The following is a 22,011-nucleotide window of genomic DNA, read 5'->3' on the forward strand; positions in this document are numbered from 1 at the left end:
CATGGAAGAAGCTAAAACAAAAAAGCAGTAATGCAGGGTTACTTGTTAATAACATCCATATTTAATGTGTATATTATTTTAGAATTCTACCAGTTACAAAAGTTATAGAATGGACACAGCCTATACAATTGTACAGCAATTTATCTACTTGGATCTCCTAACAAAAAATACAGGCTGAAACCAAACACTAGAGTAAGTTCCTCTTCAATTCCGCATACTTCCTTCCTCCAGTCAGTATGCCAATCCTATTTCAACCCCTTCCGCATTTGACTAAGATTTTCTTCTCGGTCACACGTCTGTCTTCAACATCCCGTTCTCAATCAAAATGCTCCGAATCCTATTCTCCTGCCTCCTTTTGATTTCTCCCAACAACCCTCCCCCACCATGCCTACCACTTCCTTGTTTATTTTTCTTTCTGCCCTCTGCTCTTGTCCTTCTCCACACCCACATTTCAAAAGCCTCTAATCTATGCCTATCATCCTTTCTCAATTACCAAAAGGCGAATGATTTTCACACTCTGAAATTGTTGCACTGTTTAGCAATGATGATTGCCAGAAAATGAGCAATTGCATTGTCCTGATGGAAAAGCACCATCTTCATCTTCAGACACGATCAGAAATTCAAAGTTCTCCACCCAGCTTGTCAAGTAATGATGTGCAACACACTCCTTTTATTGCTTTTCATTTTTTAAGGCAATTGATGAACCGTTAGTACCCAAAAAATGTTGCCATCACCTTTCCGGCCAATGGAACCATCTTCGCCTTTTTCAGAGCAGATTAACCCTTTGAAGTCCACTGTTGACTGTTCTTTCATCTCTGGAGGGTAGTAATGGATCAAAGTTTAATTCACAGTTATGAATTGATGCAAAAAATCTGATTTGCTACTTCAACTGCTCCATTAAGGTATAGGAAATGTTTATACGAATGTTTTTGGTCCAAAGTGAGCAAACCCAGAACCCGATGTGCGGATAGCTTACACATGTCCTAGTCTTCTGTCATTATATGACAAAAACATTCTTTCGTTAGGCCCACAGCCTCTACTATCTCTAACCTTAATTTTATGTTTGCCCAGTACCATTTGGTGAACTGTTTCAATGTTATTGGTGGTTTTCACAGTTTTTTGCATTCACAAAAACTTATCACCAGCCAAATTGGTACGGCTACATTTAAATTCAGCTGCCCAAAAGTTCACAATCATAATTGATGCTGCTGAGTCCCCATACACAGCACCCAACTCATCTTTGATTTAAATAGGCATATTATTTTTCAAACACACATGTTTAATGACAGCTCAACAGTCAGTTTTTCCATTTTCATAAAAACCCTCCCGACTCACGCATATGATTGTCAACCAACTGAGAGTCTAAAATGGTTGAAATTTAGGTGAGTATATTTGAACAGTGCACAACCACATTCCTCAACTTTTGTTGAATAGTAATGCCATTTTCAAGTTGAAAACTTTCCAGACAAACTTCGTAAACTGTTCCACCAGCTCTAGTTTTTGCCTGCCTATTTTAACATCTATCGTACTGGCTTCCCACCCAGAGGACCCAGGTTCATATCCCAATGGTGTTGAATATTTTTCAGAGGTATCTTGATCCCTACTTGAGGTGCTTTGTGGAGGGCACTTTGAGTGAGTATGCCGTCCGTCGGATGGGACGTTAAGCTGCGGACCCTTTGGCGCCTTTCGTAAAGAGTAGGCTAATGCCGACGCCGGGTTTCTCTCCACCCTTCATGCTCTCCTGTCCATCACCTATGGCGCAAATGACTTCAGTTGTCGGTCGCCTCCCCTAAATGCTACTACTACTATTTTAACATTCTTAGCCTTTCTCTTTCTCAAAAACTACATAACCTTTGTCTTTTGCACATATATTCTCATCACATACCTATCCCACTGACTTCCCAATGCAATCAGCAGTGTTTGCAAACCTTTGGTGCACTGGTAAATTGAAGCTTGGTCATCCACAAATCTGAATCTAATTTCAAGATAGGATCAAGACATTGGAACACTGCTGGACCAAGTGCGTAAATGTGTACAGGGAGACTACATTGAAAAATAAGAAAGTTTCAACGAGTTAAGTTGTTTATTTATACTCTAAACCGAGAACTTTTCAAATTACCCTCATATTTCCTTTCTTAATACTTCCTTCTACATATCTCTGTATTTACATGTATTTTTCCATCTCCTTCTCTCATCCATATTTCTAACCATCTCATCTGCAATCTATGGTTTTCTTAACTGATGCTTTGATGGAATGAAGAGATTGGCAGCGAACAAGAGAGTTTGGAGAGCTGCAACAAACAAATCCTTGGACTAATAACTTGTAATGATGACAATGAAAAACTGTTTTCTATTTCGGAGTAAAAGCAGAGTTGAGTGATTACTCAATTCTTTATAGATTATGTTGACATCCATCAGTTAAATTCAATGTGTCCAGTATTTCATGGTGATAATATTTCTTCATTTAATGCCCCATTAAATATGACAAACGTCAACATATCCATATACTCACACAGGTCATTGACCTCTACTAATGTTTCTAATATCAGGATTTGATTAAGTAATTTATTAAGAAAATGTTTACCACATAAGCTTCTTAGAGATGACTTTAGAAATTAGTTGAATGATGCCAAACTTTTAGTTTTTGTCATGCTTCTGTATTTTTCATTGCTACAGCTGCAATCTATCTACCCCTCTCAGTTGTCGTTTATGCGTGTGAAAGTAAGATTGATTTCCCCTGAAGACAACTCACAAAAATAAAAATTAAGCTTTACAACGTAAAATAGTTGCAGGCCAGTTAGGATCAACACTCCAGTTGAACATATATTAAGTTATGTTTTATGCTATTTATATTGTTATCATAATAATACCACATGCATATTATTTGTTTAAAACATCAATCTGGCCTCTGGTTAGGAATATCCTCCATCCCTTGTTTGGCCATAATATGCCTATTTTTTTAAGACATATATGAACATTTCTGGGTGTAATTTCACTATTAAAAGTGCTAATGAAGTAGCATTCCAATGCCAATGACTAAAGGGTTTGTGTTACCACATTAAGTTCTCAAAATCTCAGCATATTCGCGCAAAGAAACAGGGGACCTTGGAAAACTAGAGAAAGCCAGATTGCCCACTTACACCAATATGCAGTGCAGTGACAGTGAACATGTCTGATGCATTGGGAATATCTTTGACCAGGAGCAACGATCCAGCTCCAACTTAACCGGGAGCAGTGATTCAGCTCCAATTTAATGGCCTTATGAGAATGACTTTCATATTAACTTATAACATATTAACTCCATAAATGTTGCTTTTATAAAATTACCTAGCGGAAATAATTCAACTTGCAAAGCACATATTGTCAGCCTGGAAAAAAGTTATATTTCTGTCAAACTTATGTCAAAAACTTATGTCATTTATTATCCCTCACCTCACTTGACTTTTCCTTCCCGGTGTAGAGGAACTAGGACCATTGGCATCCTCATGATTAGCAGTTTCCTGTGCAGAGGGTGACCTTAAGCAAGCATTTGACTTCCCAACAGGAGATACATTTGGAGATAGAGGTACTGAATATATTGAAGGCCGTGCCGAAGTTTGTTGATCTTGCAATGGGCTTCCTCTATGAACATTTTTGGTCCGTATAGGTGTACTAGAAATGGCATGCATCTCTTTAATGCACGATCTCCTCTGCTCACCACCATGCACTTCAACCCTTTGCACAAAGCGCTGCATGCGTGTCAAAAATGGTCCCTGAATATTCATCTGAAATGCAAAAATACTTTATTACAACACATATTTTAGTTAAAACTATGGTTTTGCCATACATCTTTAATGTAAAAGGAGCAATCGGGATATCAACCAAGAAAAAACTGCCCGTAGAGAAAATGTAATCGTAAAATCACCTAAAATAATAATATTATTCATTTCAATTGCCATAGTAGAAGAAACACGCCAAATAGTATTTGTCACAGCTAAGAAATAAAACCACATAAGCAAATATACAACAAGAATCGCAATTAATCCTCATTTTAAATCATAAAAATTGGAATATGTAAATGACATTTTCAAAATAGGATGGCAGTGTAGAGCAGAGCACGCGCGGAGTAAACATTGGCAGAAAGGCAAATTTCAGGATGGTGTAGCAAAATAAAATGCATTCCATGATTATAGTTGCATTCCTATCACTGAAAATCGAATGATCAGCCTAGAAACTTTGGTTCACACTACAGTTCTTAAGGCTACCGTGTAATCAAGAAAAAATAATTCAATCAGTACAAGAAAATCATTCTCACTCGAAACCAACACTAACATGTGAATGTCATCACTATGCTTGAAAAGAAGACACATTCATAAAATATGCCAACGTAAAAATGGCATAATTAGGAAAGTACACATGGTGGGAGGAACACAATAACACTTATGAAAAGGAATGGAAATTTCGCCAACACAAAATCCTTTTCATCCCATAACAATACCAAACAGTATTACGGCATATTGTGATAGTTCCGTTATTAATTCATGACAACAAAATTCATGCTGTAGTCAATAAGATATTTTCAAAAACTAAAAAGACGCTTCCTTACTTACAATTTCGTGACTCTGTTGAATATCGTTAAGAGGAGCGTTAAACACTTCATCGCCAATTTCAAACATTTTTCCGTTAAATTGAGTTTGTACCCGCTCTTCCAAACAACAGCTGCTGCCACCTATGGTTTGCCATTTTTGTTATAATTATCGCTCTTCATTTCTTTTCCATTCTATCGCCATATAACAAACAATAACATTAAATAGTAGAGTATGTACGGGCTGTGGGACTACAGCAATATTTAAACACTATTGAAGCAAATAAACGCACATTAGTCCCTCCAAAATACAAGAATACCCTCTACAATCCAACCATTCCCTTTATTAATGCATGAGGTCGATCGTTCGATATCAGAATATCGACTGGCTGCTAGACTGAAACTGACTTTCAAATTATTTATTTTGGGGTCCGGTGGAGTTTACTGTAACATTAATCGAGGTCGTTACCTGGTCCTTTGTTACTCCGTTTTAATGAAAGTTAATCCGTACCTGAATAAATTTTGCATTAATTTTTGTTACTTCAATTAAAATCTGTAAGATGACTGACAGGAGAGGTATTCTACTTGAACCTGACAGATCTCTTCTGGACAAAAACTTGTTCTTCAACGTATGTGTGCTATATTAATTTTAACTGCAGTATGAAAAATTTTATATTTCCTTTTGAGTATGAACTGTACATAAATGTAATTCCTTTCGTCTTAGTTACGGGGAACCTTATATTATAAAGCATGTTCTAAAATGCGATTATTCTAAATGTCGCCCTTACAGGAGCCAGAAGGTGAAATAGAGAATATTCTGCTGCAAAGAGTGCCCGAAAGTAGTAATTTACCATGGACTACTATCAAACCTATTCCTGGTAATGTGTTCTGTTCCTTTAACGTCTGTATTAAATTCTGAGACAAATAGTTTATTCCTTGCCATTCAAAGCCTCTGCAAAATGGTGAAGGAATGCTAAATTATTGGAAAAGGTTGTCCCATCAGAAATCCAAAATTTCAGACTAGATTTCACTGCAGAAAGATATTCCACATTTGCAGAGCATACTGTGACCTTTTTGCCACTTTAAAATAAATAAAAATATGTTTCAGCTTTGGCACTTAGGGTAGATTTGATGATAATCCTTAAATTAAGACTATAAATTCATAACAAATATTTAAGTATCGGTCTTAGTGAACCTATTCTTTTGAAAAGAGGTTGTTGCATCACAAAAAACATTGCTCATAATCCTTATAATCCTCTTTTGGATTTCGAAGGTTATGCCCTCTTGGGGAGAGGACCCTAGAAGATGACACTAAAAGAAAAATAAGAATAAAATTCATTGTAATAAATGGATAGAAGGACTTCTAAATTTACAGAATGTCTAATATTTCTCATGAGGAAGCTTGGAGAACTTAACTTTCTATGTGATTTGAAAATGTGTTCCACCCAATACATGTTTCTCTGTAGGGTAACTAACAAGAATTGGGCACTGGACTTTTGAGGAATGCTTTACACCTGCTGAATCTACTGAGATTTGGATTTACATCTGCTGGCATTGTAGCATGAAAACTAAATACAGGGTTCTCAGAGTTACATAAGCCTTGACTTGTGTATATCTACACTTACATGGTCCCTGTCCAAGACAATGGTATTTTAATTTTGCAGTTTCCAAAAATCTGCCCAAAAAAATCTAATGTTTATGTATAAGTTGTCAATTGCAATGTTTAAATGTAATGCATCTTGAGAAGAAGTTGAAAGACAAACAAAACAACTTTCCTCTTATAGGTTTATGGAAACGGCTACCATTATTTTGTCTCCATCTCAGGATTTTTTTCAAATTATACCTATTATGTCCAATAAAGTTGACAAGCTTACTCATGCCCTGATGAGAAAGTGAAAGATGCATAGAAACTTTGAATGTATAGATCCATGCATGTAATACACTTTTGTGCCTAGATATTAACTCCAAAAAAAGAGATTGAATTTTGTAAATGAGTTCCAAATCCCTCCCGTCTCCCTGTCCTTCCACATCCCCATATAGATGAGTTAAGGGTATCTCGATCCGTACTTGAGGTGCTTTGTGGAGGGCACTTTGAGTGAGTATGCCGTCCATCGGATGGGATGTAAAGCTGCGGACCCCTTGGCACCTTTCGTAAAGAGTAGGCTAATGCCGATGCCGGATTTCTCTCCCCCCTTCATCCTTTCCTGTCCATCTCCTATGGCGCAAATGACCTCAGCAGTCGGTCGCCTTCCCTAAATACTACTACTACTAGATGAGTTGACCCCTCCCCTGTTTCTCCCACTCTTATAGCACAGTATGAGATTGAATGGGGGAGTGTTTTGTTTGTTCGATTGCTGTTCAAGACCCACCCTCTCACCCATATGGCTTGTTTTCTTCATTCTTACATATTTTTCAGTGACCATGTTGAAATTTTAAATTTGCTCTGTGATCTTGTTTATATTGTCCATAAAAGAATTTGTGCAAAATGTTAGAGGCTTCAATGGAAAATGAATAATGTTGTTTTGACTAATCAACAATGCTGAATAAATAGGAAATCACATTGCAGAAAAAGGGCAAAGAAATTATGTGCCAGAATCTTGCATTAGTTATTGGAGGATCGACATGGCTTCATTTCTTAAGAGTAATAAAGTCTCTTGGGGAATATCTATCAGCTGTCCCATGATTGAGTAATGGCTAGCTGAGTACATAGGCTATGTTTGACGTTTTGATTATGCAACATTGGTGGTAGGCCAAAAGTTTATCTTAATCTTCCACTTCTTCAGCAGCTGATTCCGAGAATGGGTGGCCAGGGTGCTGTAAACATCCCAGCAAAAGTAAATGCTAAATATTTGTGAGAGCATGAAAGGAGATTGTAATTGTGTAGAGTCCCATGTTAAATGATAATTGCCCTGGGATATAGGAAATGCAAAAATAGCCAGATATTTTGTGTGACGTTAGAAATACCATGCTGTCAGAAGTCATGCTCTTGTTTTATTTGCATATTAAGTATCTTGAATATCAATGAATTAATTGAAATTATCAGGGATATTTGTTCATTTACGTGTATAAGTGATAGAAGCACATATGATTACTTGAATTTCAGAGTGCATTAGATGAACTTTGCCATGAGCTGTTCTCCGTATTTGCCTGCATATACCTTTTTAACCAGAGTAATTTTTGATTTACCTGTACTTATTTTAATGACGATTAACCTTCAGGATTTTACATTTTTTATATTACTTTATTAAGATGAGCATAAAATTTCTTATAAAAGAAGATGATGAAGTGTAATATTTTAACCGTTTTATCTCTAATGTTTTGTGAATTCATTCAAAGAGGTGGTAAAATATTGTTATTTTTCATAAGGCTAGAGAGATTCCTTGCTGCAATGACTTGTAAGTATTTTCTAACGATTTGAGATATAAATGCTTCATGTTTCCTTTTGTTTTTCAGGGTTTTGTGTAAAGTTAAGAAAGAGTACAACAGACCGGGGAAAAGTCTTCATCAACATATGTAAAACTGATCAAATTCCTGCTCCTGAGGATAAGTCTGAGTCTGAACTAATGGAAATCCTTAAATCAGATGAGCCATCAACTTATCGTGTGCCTATGAGTGTGGGTGAAGAAAGGCCTGATATTGATAAATGTAAGTTTGTCTTGTATTTGAATCTGTTCTTAGTTAGGAGTTGTAATGAACAATTTGTAATGGTAAGCATGTACGAGTACTTCTTGCGACTTAGGTCTCACATCATTTACATGTAAGCACAAAGAATACATTAGACGGAATAAAGTATATAGATAAATCATATTTGTTGATAATTGTAAAATCTATGTTGATTCATTTTAATATCAAGAAAAGCTGTTAAATTGCCTCACCACCATAATCAGTATTTTAATCATTTTTCACGCCACCATGCCCTGAGCATGAATTTAAATAAATAATTTCTAGATTAAGTAAAAAATATTGTGCAGGCCATGATGAAATTTTGGGCTCAGTGATCTTCAATGTATGTAATTATATAAAAAACCATTGCTATTCATAAAAAGCAAATTCCCATATTATGGTATCTTTCCTTCATCCTTAAAATTGTCCAAAATAACACCTCTGTATAATAACACAGGTTTCCACAATTAAAACCTACGGACCGATTGAATTACAGAATATTTTAGCTAACATCTTTGAGAAGGTTTGCTCTATACATTTCATGCTTCTCATTACATGCTTTCATATTCAGAAAAAAAATTATTATAGTTCCAAATCAGAATTGTTTTAGGAAAGGTAGATCCACTACTACAGTAGTCTATAATGTGATAGATTTTATTCTATCATCTCTTGACTGTAAACAAAAAACTCTAGGGTTATTCTTGGACTTTTCTCAAGCTTTTGATTTTATTGATCATCACTGCCTTTTAAACAAAATATGAAACTTATGAATCAGAGTTATCCCATGTAACTGGATTAAGTATAACCAGTTCAACAGAACTCAATTTGTTTCTATATTAGTGGATGGTAAAAAATATTCATCCTCCCAGAGGATTTCTCTATTAGGTATTCCCCAGGGATCCATATGAGGACCTATGATATCGTTAATTTATACTGACTTGACTTAACATTTCACTGGTGCTACTGGAAACTTGTTGTTAAAGTTAGATGACACTATTTATTGTTCTCCTCTCCAACAAGCAATGCCCTGATGTAGACTGCTAACAAGATCATTCATCAGCTATCCAAATGGTCCTAGGAAAAATTCCACTTGCCACCCTCAGCGTCTAAAAAATAATTAGTTCTATTTAAGTGCATGCTCTTCTACTAACCTTATGTGTTTTGTTATAATAACCCGTTCTTTCCGAATGACCTCATTCGTGTTCTGTTCATCTGTTTTTAAGTTTCCCTTTCAGTCCCTCGTCCCTCTCCGCGGGGGAAAATTCCTGCTACCTGCAACGTTGGGTCGCATTCCCTGCCTTTTACAGACTCTTTGGGGGTAGAGTGTTTTGTGGTGCATTTTCATGTGGTAGTGATGTTTCAATTTCTTGCTTGTTGTGTCCTGGCTTCCGTGTTGTAGGATGGCTTTCGTGCTGCATCATGGGGTGCAGTTTTTTAGTTGTTTTGCGGTATATGTGTTTGTATGAGTATTGGATGAAGGGATTTTTGCATGAGTGTATGCACTGCTGTGGGTGTAATTTTCCGTGTTGTTTTTTTGCATGTGGTATTTTTCCTTTTTACGGTTGGTGACCTAACACCCCCCGCCACACGCCCTTGCGGCAGCTTGCCGGGTATTATGTAGATGTAGGAGAATTATCTTAATTTAAACATTCTTAAGTCCCAGATTCTAATATCTATTTTTCTCACAAAATTTAATTAAAGTTTACTTGTAAATATTGATCAACAAAATCCATTGAAGAGGTTAATTCAACATAATTGCTTGGAGTCATGCTAACCTATCATAAGAACTCCGCATTGATTCCCTCATGAAGAAGCTTAGCTCCACGTTATCTTGTTTAACATCCATGTAAATGAAACAGCTTTTCCTTCTACCTTTTCTTCCATCCCAAGTTATATTGCTGGCGAGGTAGATGAAGGATTGCTTGCCCTCGTTATATTCCTTGCATGGCTGTTTCCTGCTGAAGTGATGGATTATTCTTTTTTCATTTAAGTCCATTTCAAGTGATTCTATTATCTTGAGCATATTGTTTCATTCAACATTGTTGAAGGTCTTTTACAAGTTCTTGAATTCCACATATAATTGCCTGTTTATTGTTCTATCCTTTTTTCAGCCAGTACCCACAAGCTGAATGCTGCCCTTCTCAGTTTTCCTGAATCTGAGTTGATTTTCCATTAGGCTTTTTCCTGTCTTTCCTTCTATTCATTGGCTAATTATCTGAGTTAGTATTTCTGTTGAATGAGACATAAGGCTCAATGCTATGTTTTTTGCAAATATCTGTTCTTGGTTTCTTCGTTAATATATTTTGGCATTGCAGTCATCACACTCTTCTCAAAGTCCTCTGATTATTTTCGACTGTCATAGCTATCTTTGGTTGTACTCGAAATAGTAACATTAGCTTGGACTCCTACTGCCTATGTCCTTCTTCTATTTATTTTGTCGACTTCAGTTGCATTTTTGTCCTTGAGGACTTTCATGGCTCTGTCCAATTTGCTTCTCAGTATTTCCATGCCACATTTGTCTTCTATCGATATTTCTTCCTTAATTAAGTTTCCTTCAAGTGGTTTGGGCCCTATGTAGAGTACTTCAATGTATTCCATCCACTTCCCAATATCTTAATCTTCAGTATGTTTCCATCAGCATCTCGGATGTTGTGGGTTTTTTTCTCTCATCAAATTGTATCTTCTCCAGTTTATAAGGAGTTTCACTATTTCCCTTCTTAATGAAAACGAGCCGGCCCCAGTGGTGGAGGGGTAACATCCTTGTCTGACAACCCAGAGGTCGCAGATTCAATTCCCACCTAGGTGGTTTCTCCTCCACCTAAGGCTTGGTTGGATGTAATTGTCAAATGGTTACATCAAAGTTCAAAGTCCGATGTAAAGGTTGAAGTGCTGTTTTCGGACTAATACAAAATAAATAAATAAAAACAAGTAACTTAGTAATTTAAATTTCATTTCCCTTCTTTATTCTGTCATTGAGATCCTCACAGCAGGTGGATTTGTCTGCCTTGACTGATGTTTACCCTCCCAGTAGTCCACAGTTTGTTTAGTTAACCCAGAGGTACCATTGGAAGGCTATTTTTCTTCCAGAATATTTTACCTGGAGAAATGTCATCCTGTCATTTATGAATACAAGGGTGCATATACTGCAGAGATTAATGTGGTAGTTTCCCATTTCCTTCCACATTGCAGTACTGTGCCAATTCAATGACTTTCACTCTTGCCCACAACTGTGGCAGTTGATACCTGTCCGATCATCTTGATCTGCACCATCAGTTCCCTATGGTGAAACATCCTGCCTTTTACCATTAATGCTTGGTGGTTTTTGGTGTAGTATTTACTTTTCTTGGTGCCTTGTACCAGGAAAATCACTAATTCGATATTTCCAAAGTTGAAAATTTTTAGAACCTATGGAATTCTAAAAGGTCACCTTCATCTTTATAGTCAAACTTGTTACCCCTAGGCTTAAATTACCTTAAGGAGAGTAATTTTCAATTCAAATTTCACTTTCTCCTCAAATTAATTCTTTGTCATGTTGATTGCCTCTATATTAATCAACTGATAAAATGTTGGCTCATTATTTCCCCATAGGTGTTCCAAAGTAAGGAGATGCATTACATCTTCAGTGAAGAATCTCTTCCAGACTTTTTATTGGGCATCTGGATTTGTCATTGCCAAATTCCAATTGCATATTAAAATGTCATCAAAATGTGCAATTATATTTCCTTTTTTTTCTCTTGAACAATTTTATTCTAAGGTACAATGCATTTCACCATTTTGCGGCATCATCAGGTTCAAGTTTCGTTCACATGCAGCAGTACACCCTAAGGGCAGAGGAGAAGGGATGAAGAAGGGACAGGGAGGGTGGAAAGTTGAAGTTGGAGGTCAGGATTTTTTGGATAAGGGAAGGGAAAGGCAATGTTCGTAGTTTTTCAGGTAAATAAGAGGAAAGGCGGTTGATGCAGTGGTTATGATGTGGCATTGGGCATGATCAGGGGCATAGGAGGGGTGGGGGCAAATGTGTACGTTAAATAGTTGAATTTGTTTTCCCTCAAGGTCAGTTCCTTGGAAAGGAGAGGGAAGGGATAAGAGAATAATTGCTTGTTGCAAAGTATTATTTTGGGGTCAGCCAAGTGTCTTAGAATCTCCATTTGCTCGAGAGGGTCACTTCACTTTAAAAAGTCAAGGTTGGGTCTGTTGATACAGGAGTGATTGGATTGTTTTTTATGATATACAACCAATTTTCCACCTACGCAAGTTTGTTCAACACTTTGACACTATGGCACCACTTCCTTTGTCCACTTTCTGGATGAAGAGGTCTTCCTTCTTAATGGTGTTTCTCAGAGGTCGGAGGGTAGGCGTGGGCTGCTGGAGGCTGTGGAAATGGGACGTTACTGGCACTGCTTTATTCATCGAAGTCATGATGGTTTCAGTGACTTTTTTGAAGGCCAGAGATTCATTCTGCAGGGCAACCTCACAATTGGTGGCCGAGTACTTTATGTTGGATTCAGAGATTTGATTTTGGGGGGGGGGGGGGGGGGAGCAAACTTTAAACCTCTCTTTAAGATAGTCATCTGCTCCTCAATGAACATAGGTGACTTCAGTTGACAACTTTTGTGGCCAGAATAAAATTTGAAGCCATTCGAGAACTATACGTAAGGGAATATTTGGATGAATCATGTTAAAGTAACCATAGAAGGAGTCTAACTGGCGGTTTGACCTGCATAGATTGTATATGCCATAGTAATTTTGTACCAGAAACACTGCATATTCTTTCTAAAGAATTTAAAATCAGAGTTCTCGAGCAAATCGAAAGTCGAAGGCACTTGGCAGACCCCAAAACATGACTTAGTAATGAATGATAATATTCTTATTCCCTCCCCTCTCCTTTCCGATAAACTGACCTTAAGGGCAAAGAAATCCAACATTATAACATACCCATTCATCCCTACCCCTCCCATGTCCCCGACTACACCCAATGCCACATCATAACCAAGGCACCACTGCCTCTCCCCTTACCCTAAAAACCCCAACCACCACCTTTCCCTTTCCTTGCCCAAAAAAATCTCGACCCCCACCTTTAACTTTCCACCCTCCCTCTCCCTAAGGGTGCTCTGCTGCAAGTGAACGAAACTTGTACCTGCTGCAAGTCAGTGAAAAATGTTGTACCTTAAAATAAGGTCTGTGGAAAATTACAAACTCATTTAATATGGACCTCAAAGTTTGAATGTAATATAGTTTATGCCATTATACTGCTGGCTTAGCAATCTGGTCCCTTCATATTTAGACCTATTATTGAGAATATTCTGGATCCTGATTCCAAAAGTGGAAACAATTTTTCCCCATCAGCAATAGCTTCTGTAACGGTTATTTTTTAGCTATAGGTGTGGCATGCAATATTCTTCTGATGATATTCTCCTACATCCAGTAGTAGTTTGAGAGGATGGGGTCCTCCAGCTTCCAAGAGTACTTCAGAGAGGAAGAAAAACTGCTCCCAATGGATTAAATGTTATTAGTCATAAACATTGAAGAGTGTGTAGAAGAGGAGGGAATGCTTACTGACCATATCGATAGATTATCTACCCCTCAGATTGTGACATGCCAGATAATCCGCACTCAGTGTGAATTTGAGTTCAAAGTTTTTTTTAAATATGCACTATAAGAACACTAATAAAGGGGTACTTAGGCTTGGAATAATATTTATTCATCTCATATCAACTCAGAAAAAAACTGAAAATTAAAATAGATCTATATTCTCTAGTGTAAAATGTTCATCACACATCAATTCAGTATAAGGTTGAGTGTTGACTACATATTTGGAATCACAGATCTGTTAGGTTTTATTTCCAAAACTATGAAATATGGTTATCTTCTAAGGTCACCAAATTTTTTTCTCAGGACTGAGAGTAAATAGAAAGATGTGGCTGAGCTTAAAATGCTCTGGCAAGATGATTAAAGAACACAAGACATAGATGACTGCACTGTACAGTGAACAGGATTTGTAGAGCTGCCATTTGGGTGAGAAGCGTTTATAATAATTAAAGTGGTGTCCTTTAGTGTCCAAGAACAGCTTTAAATGATCCATTTTCTTCACTTGCATGATTTATCATCCATTGAAATCCATTGTCAATTAAGTCAGATATGCAGTGATCAAGTAACAGATATGAAAAAAGTACATTCATGGGTGCAACAGTTAAAGAAAGGCCAAACATTGTCGTGTGGCAACTAGCCAAATAGGCTCATCTATGAATCATCAGCAATTTTCCGGTGGGGAAGAGGGACCCCTAAAAGAGACTTCATGATGGTCAATGTTTGAAATTGCAATGTCAATTTTATGGAAAAGTTTGTGCGCCCAAGGTTATCTTGATAATTAATAGATGTTTTAACTTTTTCATGTAATTAGTTAGTTAGAGAAAATTGAGAAACCTTCATACTTAATGCACTCTGTTATGCTTATGGTATAGAGCAGATATTAAGTTTGGAATCAGCATCCCTATTGTCCCCAAGAATAGGAATGGTGCAAACATGAATACACAACATATCAAATAAAAAATATTTGTTATATATTTATGTGTATTATTATTTTTCAGTAATCTTTATCATTATCATTTGTTATCTTTCAATTAGAGTGTTTTTTTAAATGTCCGATGTATTAGGAAATCTATTTCACTTCAGGATGTAGATCTCACTGTTTCATTTTCAATTTCAGCAGGAAATCCATGCTCAGTGTATGACATAGTCATTAACTCAGCATTCTATAAAAAGGTTGAAGGGAGTCAATTTTATCGCCAGTTCCTAATAACTGCCATTCTGGAAGCATTGGAAGATAAATATGATCTTCAGTTGGAGAAGGAAGGTACAGTGTTACTTTTGTTTTATACTATGTACATTGATTTATTGGATCTGTCTTACTGATTTTAATGCTTCAGTTGAAATTCATTACAATTTATATAAAACTCACCAGACTTCTGTAATTCTACTAACAGAATGATTACGTGTGAACAAATGGTGATATCTTATTTGTGAAAGTATTTAATTTATCACCAAAAGACAGCCGAGACAATAAACTTGATTGGCACTTGGTTGTGAAGGGGGTGGGGGAATAAAACAAAGTTTCAAGTAAGGGAAAAGATAGGGCACACACTAGGTCATTTGGGTGTGTTTAAGAAACAGTGACCCGCGTATACCTGAATCACACATCAAAAAGGCAAAATAAAAAATTAAAACAAACAACTTTGTCTTAATTTTTTATTATTTATTTTGCCTTTTTGATGTGTGATTCAGGTATACGCGGGTCACTGTTTTTTAAACGCACCCAAATGACCTAGTGTGTGTTCCATATCTTTCCCCTTTCTTGAATCTTTGTTTTATTTCCCCACCCTCTTTATAACCAAGTGCCAATCAAGTTTTCAGTCGTGGCTATCTCGTTTTCATTGCTTCACAACCGTAGGTACATTCATTTTATATTTACAAAAAGTAGGATTTTTTTCAGATTATACATTTCTGCTATAAAGTACACTATGAACTTTGGATGATATGTTGTGGGAACATGCCACGTTATAAAGCAGAAATGTTGTAATTTTCAAGGAAATGTGTTTGATTGGTTGATAAATGGGTTCATAATTAACGTGTACATTCGTGTACCCTATCAATCATTACATTATTTTTTGTTTAAAATGTTAATTACAGTGAAACCTCATAATACGAGCGTGATCCGTTCCATAACCTTTCTCTCAAAATAAAATACTCTTATAATGAATGATTTTTTTCCTTTTAAAGTAATGTAAAATGCAAGGGTTGTTATTTATATTTTCAGCCTAGTAATGAAAAGACAGTAATTTATTGTCGAAAATGGCTTGAATGTGTTTCTAAATATTCTCCATGATAATCAATGCACTTCTGCATGCACTCGAATTAATTTTTGTAACACTTTTTTCACTCTGATTGAGTTACCTCCAAAACATGGTTTTTGAATGCATCGACGGCTTCTTCAGGTACCGAAAAACGTTGGCCACACAAGTGTTTCTTGATAAACAGGAATAAAAAGAATTCGTTTGGTGCTAAAACAGTGCTGTACGGAAGATGACCCCTCAATTCGACGTTTTGGCCAGTCAAATAGGTAGTTGTTTCAGGCAATATGTGAGAGCTTGCATTGTCATGATGCAGAATGATCCTTCATTGCCGCTTCTTTTTCCATATTTTACCTAGTACTTCTGGCAAAAAGGCTCGTATACCATATAGAATTCATGTTTCTATGTTGCTCTAATGGTACGGTGCCACATGTCTAGTTATTCCAGTGAAACTGGCGATCATTTGCTTCGATGTGGATCGTGCACGAATCACTTTTGTTGGATTTGGTTCATCTTGGAAGACCCATACAGTGGGTTGCTGTTTTGTTTCAGGCTCATACGCATAGATCCAAGATTCATCACCTGTGTAGATGTTATGCACAGCTTTTTATGCATCCCGATTGTATTTCTTGAGCATTTTGTTGCACCAATTGACACAAGCATCTTTTCTAGCTTTTGTCAAGTTATATGGGATCCAATACAAACCAATTTTTATCACAGCTGAATGTTCATGCAATATCTTATTGATGCAAGTCATGTAAATCCTTAAGGATGTCTCAATCTCACGATAAGTTACATAACGATCTTCCTTTACTTCTTCTTGCACAGCATCAATGTTTTCTGGCAAAACAACTGATTTTGGACGACCTTAACGACTTTTGTCGCTGAGCGAACGGTGGCCATGATGGAATTTGTTTAACCAGCTTTTCACAGTTGCAAAGAATGGGGCATCATGGCCAAAAGTGGAAAAAAGTTGATACAAAATATAGCTATTCCACTCTACACGTTAATGAATGTGTTCATAGTTTAACTGTGATGTACTATCAACAGAGTAGGATAATGGTAGTTCATTGCAGAATGGTATTAATAATGTGCATACATTAAAGTGTGGATTTGGATAAATTGTATTTTGTTTTTTACTTTCCTGCACAATGAAAGTATCCAATAATGTTATGTCTAAAAGTAGAAACTCCTGGATTGTATTTTTTTCGTGGTTGGAGAAATCAGCTGTTTCAGAGGCCTGGAGTTAAAAACCCAGATAATCTTGAACAACCAATGAAACTGGTTTTTCAATTTTTCTTGGAACATTCTGGGAAATCATTTAAGGGAACTGGCACTCTTCCCATCAAAATAGATGAATTCATTACCAGAAACTTATTATGCTGATATCACATCACTAAGTGGGCTTAGCAATAGGAGAGCAATTCTCAATTCATTCTTCAGGTTGATTCCCTCAATTAATTATGTAAAAAGCCAATCTTGCACGTTCATTTTGTATTGAAATTGTATGATGTGCGAGTCCTATTCAGTTATGCTAGAAGAATGTGAAATATTTCGTGTATTCACTAGCTTTATGGCATGATCATTAAATGTTAAAACAACTTTGTTAAAAGGTATAATTTAGTCTTGTAAAAATCACACAGTGCATATCAAGACTAATTTCAGATACTGGTAATGCCAAGAATTCTGATATGTGCTATAATGTAGATCAAATAGTCATGTACATATATAATTGGTGGATAATAATTATATATTTTCTTGTTGCAGAATTTGCAGTTTTAAAAGGTCGCAAATGCAAAGGGGGTATGGCAGAACATAAAATTCAAGTGCGCAGTAAGCCTTTAGTGCAGATGATGTCATCCAATGAGATGGGTAAAAACAGTAATAAGAAGTTGGATAGCAAACCAGGTATTAAAATCGCTTTGGTAATCATGGGAAACTTTTTAATATTTGTTATTATTTCTGTCACAGATTAAGTGAATATGTAATAATAATAATAATAATACTCTTTATTTGCCTTAAGACAAGTATAATGCGTATATTAGGTAAGGCTTGTCAAAATAGGAGCAGTGCATTTTACATTCAGTGATTAAAAATATTTCTAACCATGTATCAAAATAGGTGGGTTTAAGATGCATATTAAGGACACTTATCTAACAAGTATAAATGATAGAGAAGTGTAACATATCTAGAAGTACTGCATATATCCTAGACTTGAAGAAATTTTCTTACTTGATACATTTTATGTCAACTGGCAGATTTTGATATAGTTTAATCCCCATCTCCTTTGGCCCTAATTTTGTTAAAATAACAAAATAACCTGTGGAGCTGAATAACAAAATAACCTAAACAAGATAACCTGCAGAGCTAAGCTTCTGCATGATGGCATCATTGAATATGTACATATTTAAGGATGTTCCTTATTTTTTGGTAAAAAAAATCATAGGAACAGAATGTTTGAAGTTTGTTGTCGTGAATCACAATAGACTACTTACTAATTGGGAGAGTGCCATATTTGGTGCGATAAAGAAAATCTAAAACAGTTCTGGAATAATATTTTGAACTTCATAATTCACTTTGCTCTCCCATGGTTTTGCTGAACAATCTTTTGGCTATATGTGACGAATATGAAGAAATTGAAGGTAGTGATATGGAATTTGGGTATCCATCAATATGTCTGGGAAGAATGAATATTGATTATCAAGAACTGATATTAAGTGTCTGGTTTCCTTTGTTTACTGTAGCATACTCATGAACATTAATGTAACAATTTTTCATTCACAGTCTCCACAAGTAGACGAAACATGCATTTTGCCTGGCCTTTTGGCCACCTTGCTCATTTCTTGTTAAAGGGAAAATAATGAGATAATTTTGTGCAAATTATTCATTGCATACATGAAGCTTTGATAACGTGTATAATACTTTGCTATTTGGCAAAAATTACCAAAATGATAATTATGAGTTTGCCTAATATTATGATACTGACTGAAATTTGAGTTCATAATAATCAGATTGCTCTGTGTAAGTTAACTAGCTACAAATACATTGCTCACTGTTTACTCACCTACCCCTCTGGCGTAACTACTGTCAGTAGTTTAGCCAGAGGGGTATGTCATAAATATAATTGACTGTTATTTAAGAGTTATTCAAGCAGCTACTGCTGATTTTATGCATGTGGAATTGAAAATAGAATTTACTGACTGACATTTGTTTAGTATAGATATCAAAACTATCCAAAAATACAGTTATTTTCTGAATTGGAGCCAGTTATTCATAGGCTTAAAGGTGAGATTGATGTTATTGGTGATCTTAGTATCAAAATTATTTTATTTATAAATGATACAGATCATTATTTAAACTTATGATTTCTTCAAGGGTAATGTGTTTGGTTGATGCTCCACTTAGAGTGCCATTGAAATCTGGTACTTGCATTGATAAATGGTTGATGGTTTTACACGTTTTGGGGATAGTAAAAAAATCATCGATATTGTTAAAAAAATAGCTGGTATTTTTGTTAACAAGTAGACTTGAAGATGTCAGAATTATCCATTTATCAATGTTAGTAAATAAAGTTTAAAATAAATGTTGTTAATTTTACTATCATATTGTGACTTTGGTGAGTTCAGTGACTTATGAAATGTAGTGGTTTCATATTATGGATTTTTTCTAAATGCCAAAGAAAGATGTAATGTGCATCCTTATTGAGCGTAGATTTAACTGAAAGGGGCAGAAAGAAATATGATGGAAATCTGATTGCATAAAGTTCAGTTTACACAAAATACTTGGGATTCGCCTGGTACATTTTTCTGTTTACAGTTACCACTGTATAATGATGGATAAACTGGATTAAGTTCATAATAATATAGCTGGTTGAAAAAGGTCTTTCTTAATCAATTCAAGTAACCATTATTGCCAATGATGAGTGCAAAGATTCTCGAAGAAAGTTGTTGGGAGCAATTTGAAGAAGGCTGGAAAAGTAAATGGGGAAGATTTTGAGGGGCAGCAGGATTTTGGAGACTGATTAGAGAGAGAAAGACAGTGGAGGTAGGAAAGGATGGTCAATTTGGATTGTATAAATGGAAGTAGTAAGTATGTAGATATGAATAATGTTATGTAAATGATTTTTATGTGAAACAGTAACTCTGAGTGCTAAGTTCCTCATAAGGCCATGGCGTTGTGCAATAGTTATTCTGAAGACTTAAGCATCATCTGTTTGATGAAAATTTCATTCTATTCCATGAAATCTCAATTGCCATGAAAATAGGTTGCTTTGGTGATGTCAGGTTTACCCTCTCAGAAATTGTTGAAAAATAAAAAAAAATTTGCCCAAAAATATTGTTTTTTCTACCTTTTTCTAAGGACTTGTTGTACCACCCTCTTAGCCTCATGGAATCTTAAGACATAAGATTGTCAAGTAGTATTGATTTAAACTTTGATTCATGAATTATGATTCAGAACATGGAACAAGGCAGCTGAAAGGTATTTTGACTATCCTCTGTTTTATATATAAATTATTTATTAATGGAATTTAGTTTTCATAAAATAGATTACTCTTCACTTTATTGCATATTGCTTATTTCTGAGCTGCAACCATTAGTTAGAGAAAATCAGGGAAAGAGTGGGAATTACCCAATCATTTCAACAATCCAGAAAAGGTCAAATGTTTCTGAAAAGCCAGAAATTTGTGAACTGGGAATTCTAATAGGATTAATTTTCCTTTTAATTTTGAGATCGGTTAATGTTGGACGTAGATCATTGTGCATATTAATCCTGAGGGGGGGAAAAAAACAAAATTAATTTAGGACCAACATTGGTGATGAAAGTTATTAATAGGAATGAGGGATCACTAACAGGAAGTGCCTACTCAGATTTCAAACAAAATAAAAATAATTGTGTCAATCATCATCATGTTCAATGATAAATGTCTGGAGTTGGACTGTAAAAATGAGTAGCCACCATGCTGCAAACTAGTAATCCCATAATAAAAATGTATTTTCATGTTTTATTTATCGGATTGCATCACCAAATTCATCCTAAGGTTTGTAACATATTTGATATAGTTTCACCTGTTAACATCTTCAAAAGTTATAACCAGTGGACGTTGTGAGACTTGAATACACTATGATAAGTAAAATGTCAATTTCCTATGAGTAATCTTGAAAATAATTACATTTACTCAATATTAATGTAATTAGTGATTTTTAAAAGTTGCTCAGTTTTGTTAGAAACTCACATATTGCTGATGTAAGAGTTAGTTTTTAACCCAAGATAATTTTTTGGTAAATCATTCCTCATCAAGAATGATCATCGGTGTATTAGTTTATAATATTGTGCATTTATTTTTGCTATATATTTATTGTTTCTTATCAACTAGGGGCTGAGGGACCAAAGAAGCCATTAATTTCTGAAATAAAGTCTACACCTATTATTGCTTCAAATGTAAAGGCAACTACTGAAAAATCTCAACGGCCGCCATACATCCTCAAATGCAGATCTGAAGAGACCGGTGAAAAAGTTATATTGGCTGAAATTCTTTTAAGAAATGTGGTAGGTAGCATGAAACAATAAATAATTATTTCTGAAAATTCTGTGTGCATTTAAGTTTTTTTTTTTAATAAGGAATCCACTGTTAGTGAACAGTATGGTATTAATTAATGATCACTTTTAAGCTTTTGGCTCCATAAGTACATATGATTAGAAATATTTATCACCCTTTAGGTATGAAAATTCTGTAGTTATGGAACCATTTTTAGAGAAACCTCGCTTTTATGCCCCCAGAATTAATGTTTCCTTTTGATTTACGACATTTTCTCCGGGTCCCTAGAAATTTGAATCCTTGGAAAGCCAGATATAATGTAGTGTTCACAGCATCTGTTCCTCACTGGGGTTGCTGCAAAGGCATCTGACCCCAGTGGGATGGCCTTGTAGTTTTCGTTG

At 35.6% G+C, this 22,011-nt stretch overlaps 2 protein-coding genes across 3 annotated transcripts in view; one reads left to right on the plus strand and one right to left on the minus strand.

The window, feature by feature from the left end:
- LOC139698341 (uncharacterized) overlaps positions 1-4,670 on the minus strand; it is a 38,742-nt gene extending 34,072 nt beyond the window's left edge. The window contains exons 1-2 of the mRNA XM_071597253.1: positions 4,590-4,670; positions 3,433-3,764 (exon numbers count right to left, since the gene is read on the minus strand). Coding sequence (XP_071453354.1) covers positions 3,433-3,764; positions 4,590-4,655 — 398 coding nt within the window. The 5' untranslated portion in view covers positions 4,656-4,670. The remainder of the gene's footprint in view (positions 1-3,432; positions 3,765-4,589) is intronic.
- Positions 4,671-4,769: 99 nt separating this feature from the next.
- The window catches only part of LOC139698347 (PIH1 domain-containing protein 1-like), a 27,356-nt gene continuing 10,114 nt past the window's right edge, over positions 4,770-22,011 (plus strand). For both annotated transcript variants that reach the window (XR_011702898.1, XM_071597266.1), the window contains exons 1-6: positions 4,770-5,193; positions 5,355-5,442; positions 8,018-8,209; positions 14,934-15,080; positions 17,842-17,982; positions 21,449-21,621. Coding sequence is in view for 1 of the 2 variants with exons in the window: in XM_071597266.1 (XP_071453367.1) it covers positions 5,125-5,193; positions 5,355-5,442; positions 8,018-8,209; positions 14,934-15,080; positions 17,842-17,982; positions 21,449-21,621 (810 nt within the window). In the remaining variant the exon portion in view is untranslated. The remainder of the gene's footprint in view (positions 5,194-5,354; positions 5,443-8,017; positions 8,210-14,933; positions 15,081-17,841; positions 17,983-21,448; positions 21,622-22,011) is intronic.

Source organism: Hetaerina americana, unplaced genomic scaffold (genome assembly GCF_022747635.1).
Source record: "Hetaerina americana unplaced genomic scaffold, ioHetAmer1.1.p SCAF_10, whole genome shotgun sequence".
Classification (NCBI taxonomy): domain Eukaryota; kingdom Metazoa; phylum Arthropoda; class Insecta; order Odonata; family Calopterygidae; genus Hetaerina; species Hetaerina americana.